Genomic DNA, 10,239 nt, shown 5'->3' with positions numbered 1-10,239 from the left:
TAAAATTATCTCAACGACCGCTGCGCCAGATATGCGCGTAACGGAGAAGTGCGCGCTCGTGTGCTTACACACTGTTAGGCGAGCCTCGGAGAAAAGCCATTAAATCCTTGCGAGCGAATACAACACCACAAGAAAGTAATAAACCAATTTCAATATAGTCAGTGGATACAAGTAAGGGGAGAGAAACAGCACACAAAGTACGGTCCTCAAGACACAGTGATTACCTTCACCCAACGCTATGTCTCAATCAATTTGCCTGGCCTTTCAAGACCTAAGATCTAGCATCGCTCTCTCGTTCCACGCTCCCTCTCGCTTGCAAAGCAATCAAACCTACGACCTTAAGTGCGAATAAATAACAGCAAGATACCGATGAGCATTATTATTTTGGCATTTGCACCTGTAACCCCTGGTGAAATTATATTTCGAACCTTATGGCGTAATTCCCTGTTTTTGCGCCTTGAAAGAAACTCGCGCGATCCCATTGGGGAGTAGCTGCAATGATAATAATAATCCGAGGCTTGAAAAAGCCTAGGAGCCGCGGTAACATTGCGAGCTTACGTTAACGAGTTTCAAGACACATCGCAGAGTTATACTCGTCTACGTGTACACATGGATTATTATTACTAGTATTTATGTATTATATACGTCGGTGCACGCTCATACGTGACAATGATGAAGACGGAGGAGGGCAAAGCCACGGCACAGACCGGTCGAGTACGCGGTTAAAACGCCACCAGAACGTTCACGAACACGTACGACAATTTAGTACGTGGGCAGTGACCACCTGGAGGTTAACATCTTTTGTCTCGAGGTTTTACCGGCTGTGCACTTCATTTCGTACGTAGTGCGCGACAGGCTGGTCATCTCGGCCGAATCTATTTATAGGAGCAGGAAGACGATTATTATATACGCTGCTAGGAGAATCCTGTATTCTCTCGTGCCACGGGGTTATTCGTCTTCCATTATCGCCATTTTTATCTTGGCGAAAGCTCGGGCGAGTTTGTAAATAATGCTCTCGATAAGATGTCGTGGAGAGTACGTGAGTGTCGATGGAGACCATGTATAAATGAAATTTATTATTGTTGAGTCGAGAAAGCGTGATAGGGCGACTGATACTGATAGACAATTTTAACAATGCACACGCGCATTTGGTAATACGAGCGAAGAGGCTTTTGATATTGTTGGTGAAGAAGCAATCACCTTAGCTACTGCCAAGTGTCGTTAATAATTCAATACGTTATTAAACAAATTAGTCAAATCAGCTTATAGTTAATATTAATTAAAAAAAAAAGAAGAAGAAAAGAAAAAAGGAAAAAAGAAGACGAAGAGAACTTCAAACCATAAAGTTTAAATCGTCGGAATCCTTAAAGTGATTTTTCCCTTAACTTATCATTCATCGCTTCCTTACGCGCAGCAAATTAACCAATTATGAATTCGACTGGTGTAACGTCGTAACATTCGCAATATAATGACCGTAGCAAGAGTTTGGAGATATAAATTACCTTTTGGTCATGTGATGTGCATAGCCTTTCACTGATTAATCGAGCTTGTTTACGAAGAGAAAAAATAATTACGAAATAATCGGGACAGCCGAGTTACTAGTTACTCCCTCCAGATGCTTTATGCATATGGCGGAAAGGTAAGCAGTTGGTGAATTTTGTAATACGAGTCCAAGCCTTAATAATTTCGCTATGTTCAACTGGATTTTTATGGTCTTGATTGTGATCGAACGACAAATTGCTCTTTATATCAGGTGGGGGAGGGTTTTTGTTCCACGCTCCTGTTCTACGATACGGGAGAGTCGAAAAGTTCATTGACATTTATTATGCAAATTGTTAATGTCGGATATACGTAAAAGCACCTCATTGATTTATGTAATGTGAAAGTGAATATTTATTATTTATATCATCATTTATAAGAGATTTAGAAACAAAAAAATAAAGTCGTATTTAAGACAATAAAATAACTGGATTTTATCCTTAGATTAAAAAAATGTTATTTTAAACGTAATATTTGTAAGATTCAGCTAACCTCAAATTGTAATGAACGCGCTCTTAATAACTCAGTTGAATATAATTGAAATATATCGATAAGGTTATTATATATCGATAAATTATGAATATCGTTTAAATATCTTTTCTTAATTGAGAAATTTCAGTTTATCCCTGGAAGTACAGAATGATTTTCAAATGGTCAAATAATGGAATATCCGTTCACTCTAGGCATATAAAAAAAAAAAGTTACGTGGTACCAATCGAGGTTTCATCAAGTTTTCAAAATTATGAAGAAGAATCACGAAACTGTAGACCAAAAATAGTGTCAAACTAATAACATTGCCCGTATGAATTTTATCAATCACGTAGGGCAGACGTGCTAAGACTATTATTCTGCATGCAATTCCAATAATTCATTATCTTTCGTTTGGAATATTTTTTAAGTCAATTTAAAGCAATAAAAAAAAAAAAAAAAAAAAAAAAAAAAATTGCAGCGTACGCTTAAAATAAGATCAATGTTTCTTGGCAATAAAATTAAATTAAAATAAAAATTAGTCTGCGTATCATTTTATAAATTATTATAAAAATGATATGTTAATGATAGCATTCCTTCTTATTGATATGTATAGATAGTAAATAATATTAAACTATTAATTCGTCACAGATAATGTAACGATGTTTAAAAATTTATACTGACTTTCATGAATAATAAATATTATGTAGAAAATTTATCACCCATATTATTTGCTAAAAAATTATTGCAATTTTCAATATTATATGTATATTATACTTGAGGCTATTTTATCATAAGCTATGTCAATTTACATAAGATTCATATATTCATTTACCACTTACGTATATGTATTTCAATACACGTAAATTCATCTTCATTTTTAAATAATATTATTTAATAATTTTACTTCATCAGTTTGTATATTCAAATAACGGAAATATGCGCGTGCGCAGAAAAATATAAGAAATTGACGAAAATGCCAATGTTAAAAGTTATTTTATAATATGTATTATGCAATAAATCACGATTTCATTTATACGAATGAAAAGATTTCTGTCCTATATACATATTTTTTATTTTTTTATGTCAAAGTGTATTATTATTATTATCATTTCATTCCCTATTAACAAAGTATTTTGGACATAAAGGTTTTCTTAAATTTAATATATTTTCAATGCAATTCTTAATATTGAATAATTCTTTTTAACATTACCGACGCGACACTAATAAATTCTCTATAAAATTCATAAATATACGATGCTGTTGTCTAAAAAGCTAAAGGAAAGAATTGTAAAATTAAGAATGTTCAACGATTACAATTTAAATCTAATATGAAATTGAGGAATTATTTTAAATTTCACTCTTAAACGCCTGAGCAAAACTTTCAGCCATTAATAATAACAAGCACGGAATGGCAAAATTAGTATGTTCGTTGCAATGAAACCTCGATATTAATGATCATTCGTCCTTACGTTGATCCTAGCATTAAACGCACGCGGCAGTAGAAAATGGAAATACACCCGTGAATTGATACTTGTCCGGTAATTTCACAATCGCAAAATTTAACACTCGGACTATTCCAACATGGTGAGGGTAGGGGCGGGGAGGGGGGGGATAAGTGACGAAGAGAGGTGTAGCCGAGACTGACCGAGAATCGCGTGATCTCGGGAATAATTCGCATACTACTCGCAGAAGGCATAATGAGTCGACGATACAAGCAATTTCTCGTCCTTATTTCCAGCAGACAGGCATTTTTCTTTTTCCTCGGCTCTCTTGATAAGCAGAGTCACGAGCGTCGGCCCTCGGGGCTCTCTGTTATTCAAACACTCTAGGCATATAGAGAGAGAGAGAGAGAGAAAGAGAGAGAGAGAGAGAGAGAGAGAGACCCCGTGTCTCCCTTCCGGCGCCTTCCGCATACACTCGTCCACATCCCCACCCCACCCTCTACGCGCATTCCACCTTCCATTTTTCTCCCGTGCGACGACACTTACGAGGAGACTCTGGCGATTGGCAGCCGCGTCCACGGACCTTACAGCACGCGTGACGCTAATTAAATTTTTTCCCATTCGGGGCGATTTACTTTTTTGCGATGGCGTCGTGGAAAAATGCCAACCTTGGCACGAAATATTCCATTAGAAAGGAATCCGGTTAAACATGAGACGTTTGAGCGCTCGATGATTTTGCGACGCCACGCGGCCATTACGTCTGCCCATCTCGGCAACTTCCATGCACTGCCGGCCTAATTAATCAAAAGTGAAATGTTCAGAGTGGTCATAATACCAAATACCGAAATGTAATTATGCTGGATTAGAAATAATCGATAGCGATCGTGGGATAAGCGGGTCGAGCCACCAAGTCCCGATTCGGAAGCGCTGAAAACGCGGATCTAGCGAGCTCACGCGAAGCGTAAGAACAAGCGAATTACATCAAAAAGCGATTAGCACAAGAAAAAGCTATAAGCGCGCAATTCAGCAGTCGAGTGTCGCGTTATTAAAGGTCCTTTGGGCTGCGTAAGAGTCGAATGGCCTTGGTCGCGGCAGGTAAGAAAACAGCCGTGGCCGTGTAACGAGGGAGGGGCATAGGAGGAAGCAGATCTACGATTTCCTCGTCTGGCATCGTTTTCATCAGCCAAAATAAATAATTCATAGCTCGAAGCCTCTTAACGAGGATCCTAAAATAAAAGTGTTCCAGGAGCCGAGGGCCGATATCGAATTAACTATCGGTAGCGCGAAACTTCCTCGACGGGCTGTACCAGCCACCCTCTCTCTCTCTCTCTCTCTCTCTCTCTCTCTCTCTCTCTCTCTCTCTCTCTCTCTCTCTCTCTCAATCTCAATCTCAATCTCTCTCTCTCTCAATCTCTCCCTCTCCCTCTCAATCTCCAACCCCTGATTTACATTAAATAACTATAGTGGTAAACGCGAGGTTAGTTACCGGGGGTCTGCAGCAGCCGCCGTTCCCTCCCTCCTCATATCGCTTGCGCCTCCCCGTGATCCATCAAGGCCATCGCAAGCGTAAACATCCCCGTCACCCGTCTCCCGCACACTAATCTGCCAGTCAGCCGTTGTGATTTCGACTCTAACCAATTTTGACGTACTCCCGCGCCCGAACATTTGGTCTTCATAGTGGCCAAGAGGGCTCGCTGGGCCGACAGGTTCCATCGTTCCGATTAAATCTACTTGATCGCGAGATTCGCGCCTTTCGACACGTCACTCGGACGACGTCGATGACGAGTGAGCTCCCTTCGGCCACCCTAAGCTTCCGATCAAATCTGTCGTGTGAACGTGAACGTTCGGCTCAACGGCCGAGTCGCTCGCTTCTTACGAACTCAGCTTTCTCCGGCGATAAATTAATGCCAAGATGCGTGGGTGAATGATAAGCCGTACGGGATTAACGCTGTTTTAATGCGTGCAAAAAGCACTGGGACTGCGATTATGCAGTGGTGGTACGTGTCAGTGCAAACAATCGCCCAAGACATTCTGGTTTAACCAATTGTGTCCACAACAATGATTAATAATCATCTCGTCTACTTAGGATTATATAATTGGACCCAGCTAACGTAGTCGTGATATTCCCAGCTTAATTAACGAAATATCTATATATGCTGAAGATAAATTGGATTGACTTTGTCGTTATTAGTACACTAGCTGATACGGCATTGTCGATCACATTTCCATTTACTTTGACATTTTAAAAGATAATGCAATTTCTTTTAGGCGAGTTACGATACGATTATACTTCTCGGCATATTATTATTTTAAACTATTTTCTAATTTATTACAAACGAATATTCGTAATTATACGGCCATCTGCCTATCGTTATCATTGCCGTTGTCGTTATTCTCGTTGTTGTCATTATTATCGTCGTCATCTTCGTCGTCAATTATACCATTCGTTCGAACATCTTATATTAACGGCGCAACTCTATTTTATTAAAAATTTACATTCCTTATCCAACGACGCATAAATACTCTCGAAGCTATGTTTATAAGATTGGATTTTTTGATTGAATATTATCCTATTAGTATTCTCTATCCTTCTTTCCAAATTAAAATTGATTAGAATTCAATAGCTGTATTTACAAAGCCGGCATACTTAAATATAAATAGCGATTTGTTTATAGAAGCCATTACCATAAATATTGGACAAATATTCCTGGTGAAAGAAAGAAAGAAAGAATGACAGAAATATTCCTCCCTATTAAATATCTTCCCATACATTGAAATTTGATCCTTTTTTTTTTTTTTTTTTTTTTTATAACCGTAAATGGCTCGTACACTACGATTGGCTTGCATAGGTTTGTTGAATTTTTCAAAACTATTATTAGAGTTTATGCTTCCTCTCCTTGTCCCACATCATCGACAATGCTATATAATCCACGAATCGTCGATGCTCCATAAAATTCATTAAAAACTGTCCTATATATTGTCTACAAATATTAATGTACAAACGTACAGATGTAATATGGAATTCGTCCGAGCTCGAATGATATCGGCAAATTCCAATTTGCCCGGTCGACGGTTCCTTGGCACGGAACTCCGCTTAATCTACCCATCGCTCTCCTCCCTAGGTAATTTAGGTGTGTATGCCTGGACCGTAGTCGATGAAGGCGCATCTCACATGCCAATGCAAACTGGATGATCGATGCAATTCCAACTAGGCCTTTGCCATTCTGACATAGCTCTCTTGGAAATAAGCCGACGGATCTATTTGTATTCTTGCAATCGAGCGCATAATCGAGTGTGCGGGAGGTCGATCGACGCGCCTCACCTCGATCCCTATGCGACATTTCCCAACGAATGACAAACAACGAAACATTACAGTATTTGTGATACAGTCGTACCACCTTAATGTCCTATCTCTATGCGGTAATTTTGTGCGTAAGTGACGAAAGATATTTAACGATCCGGAAACATTGTCACGCACACCACTCATAAACTTATCTGCGATTATACGAATGAAGTATAACCCTTAAAAAGTCGTCCGTAGTTTACTTAAGCCGAATATAAAAATCATGTAAGGCATTTAATAGGCAGTAGCTATCGCTTTGACCGAGCGTTATAGAAATAAATATCAAGGCTCGTAAAAGTGTCACATTATCTAAAAGTGTCCTCAGGGAGTAGGCCCCGCGGCTATTATGATAATAGTCACTGGATGGATAGGAATATAAGCTATCGCCTGTTATCGAGTTCCAATTTTCCCCCCCCCCCCCATCTCCCCCTCCTCATCGTCCCATCCACCTTCACCTCTCGCGCAAGCATGTCGCATTTTTTTTATTTTACGCGCATCCTGTTAAAGTTTTTGCGGATTATCTTTGGCTTTGTATCTTTGGCTTTGGCCGTTATGATCCCCTCGGGAGGATTGCGCTCGATGGCGGAGAGAAGATTCGCGCTTCACAAGCGGGGCTTTTGCATATATTATGCGCGCTAAATGGACTCCGTTATTTCCGATTACCTTCCTGGCACACGAGATGAGATACTTTTAATCCAGTTGCGCGCCAACGCGTCGCTCTAAGGTTAACTTAACGTAACTGCCGGAGCGAAAGGACGCTGCGAAGAAATTAAGGATTTCTTAACTCCTTTGATGTATTATCGATTCTAAATATCGATTAATTAAAGGATAAGGGCTTTGGCCTTTTATCGGGCATTACCGTACTATCCTTACAATTGCGATGATTCATCCGCGTTCACGGATATCGCGTAAGAACATCTATGACTGCAATAGACGTATAGGGAATTTTGAAAAATTGCAAGCTATATTGTCACAGGGCAGAGTCAGTAATATATCTGGAATTAAAAGATATTTACTTAATCGGATGTAGACGTTATATTATTAAATGAATAAAACAGAGCTCGGGAAGGAAAAATTAAGAATCGTCAAGCAAAAGATATTTCGATTCAAAATAATAATATCTCAATAAAATGCTACGTTGATTCATAACGATTTGGCATGAGGATTTTAATAGATATATCGATAGATGTAATATTTAAAAGACAAATATAAATTTAATAAATAAATAAATAAATAAAACCCTGCTCTGTGTGAGATGCACGATATTTTATGTATTATATTACATTCGAATTGATTACATTAACATATGTCGAATTTATTTAAAGATACGATGTGATATTATAATACTGGAATTTTATCGAATATTTTGTAATCGAATGAAAGTCTGGTAATCCGTATAATCCCGTTGTGATATGATATTTGTACAATAACACCTAAACGCAAAATCAGTAGGTTTTACTTTACACGTACCTTGTCGCATACTGCGCCCACAACAAATGATCTGGCAGCGGAATAATCTACAAATTCTATTTACCATCTATTTACCTTCGTCAAAACGAATGAAAGCTTAAAAGAAAGAATAAACGAAGAAAAAAAGATAATAATAATAAGGACCTTTAAATATGCATTTCAGAACTGACGTGGATGCACCTGCAGGCGGTAAAGGTGGCACCCTAAAATTCATTCGAGCACTTACGAACTTGACCAAAGAGGCTGGCAGTGTCGTGCACATGAGATGCGAAATTGTCGGCGATCCACCGCCAACGAAAATTCGCTGGTTCAAGAACGAGGCGCCAGTCAACGAGGAGCCCGACAGGATCATAATCAAGAAGATCAATCCCCAGGTACGACATATCCTTAGCTCTTATTATTCATATATATATATATATATATATATATAATGCCTGTATGTAAACATTGCACTCGTATCCGTAATCTTAGCTTATCTAGCCAACTTCCTCGCCCTCGGCCCTAAGAACCGTCCTTCGCTTCTCGTAAATAAAAAGAGACAAATCAATCTCAATAATACAACGATAATTTTCTCTTCTTAAAAGCACATTCAAAATATCAATGTTTCTCAAACGAATGTTAATGACACGTGAGAATTGCACGTTTTCAAAGCTAAAGTAGCTTCTATCAATTATTACACCTCATATGTTGTACTCTTCGTGTTTAGAACCACGAACACGCGGCAAAGAATATCGCTGGAAGCCGCCTGAAAATTACTCGCTTAGACATGAACGATCGAGGATTTTACTCATGCCGCGCCAACAATGGCAAGGATTTTATCCAGAGCGAGGGAATACTTCAAGTCAGAGTGCCACGTCACGGTATGTAAATTCAACACTTATCATTCCAATGTCGCTGGAAACTAATGCGAAGGCTCAATCTATTAAATGAAAGAAGACAATTGAAGGAATCAACGAGCCGATGATATTCCCATTTTTGGCTAAATTTTTAAAGCCAAACATAATAATAATAATAAGTACATTCGAGAAAATTACGTATTGCTTGTCTAAGAATATTACTTGCCAGCAGCCTTCCCTACTCGCGCCGATGCGCTTTCGACGAAAGCTAACAAAACCTTATTTTCCTAAGATAATTCGTGCGTCTATACACCCTATACACGCCAACTACAAAAATGAGCGAACGAGAGAGCGCGTGAAAGGGATATATAACGCGCTCGGGAAATTCATTGTTTTACAACGACGGCGTCGCGCCTTCGCAATGCACATACACGGGCTCCCAATAATAATATTCACCTGGTGTATAAGCAACTTTATTAACCAACTCTAATCCCAACCAATACTTACCCCAACAATATAATACACCAAGCACCGCTTTCTCTCTCTCCCACATTCCCCCCCCCATTCCCCCCCCCCCCAATAAATTCAATATTTCATCGGAAAAAGTCCTATAATTCATCGAGAGCTGTTTTTCACTCTCGCGTCGACTCTTCCACCCACCCAGTCGGCCTACCACCACCCGCGCGAACTGCAATTATGAGGAAAAAACGCGTCTGACGGAACGGGTGGCCTGCACCGCCTCCTGATTAAGATGCGTCCGACGACCGTCAGAGAAGGAAAAAAAACGCGCAACTCGTAAATCACGGCTGCGCCAAGATCACGCGACCTCACTGTCGCAGGCTCGTCACGAACATCTCCCGAATTAAGAGGCCGTAAAGCCGTGGTACCGTGATATCGGCGTGGTCCTTTCCTACTACATCCATCCATCCATCCATCCATCCATCCATCCATCCATCCATCCATCCATCCATCCATCCATCCATCCATCCATCCATCCATCCATCCATCCATCCATCCATCCATCCATCCATCCATCCATCCATCCATCCATCCATCCATACATACATACATACATACTTTTGTTCCCCCCACCCCCTCTCTCTCTCTCTCTCTCTCTCCTCCTCCTCCTCCTCCTCCT

At 39.7% G+C, this 10,239-nt stretch overlaps 1 protein-coding gene across 1 annotated transcript; it reads left to right on the top strand.

The window, feature by feature from the left end:
* Positions 1-1,611: 1,611 nt before the first annotated feature.
* Ror (tyrosine-protein kinase transmembrane receptor Ror) lies at positions 1,612-8,639 on the top strand (the record flags this gene model as incomplete). The annotated part of the gene is made up of 2 exons (XM_011496706.1): positions 1,612-1,639; positions 8,429-8,639. Coding segments are annotated over exons 1-2 (228 nt in total), but the record flags the coding sequence as incomplete, so codon positions are not given.
* Positions 8,640-10,239: the final 1,600 nt, after the last annotated feature.

This window comes from Ceratosolen solmsi, unplaced genomic scaffold (assembly GCF_000503995.2).
Source record: "Ceratosolen solmsi marchali unplaced genomic scaffold, CerSol_1.0 scaffold29, whole genome shotgun sequence".
NCBI lineage: Eukaryota > Metazoa > Arthropoda > Insecta > Hymenoptera > Agaonidae > Ceratosolen > Ceratosolen solmsi.
This window is presented reverse-complemented; position numbering and strand designations above follow the sequence as displayed.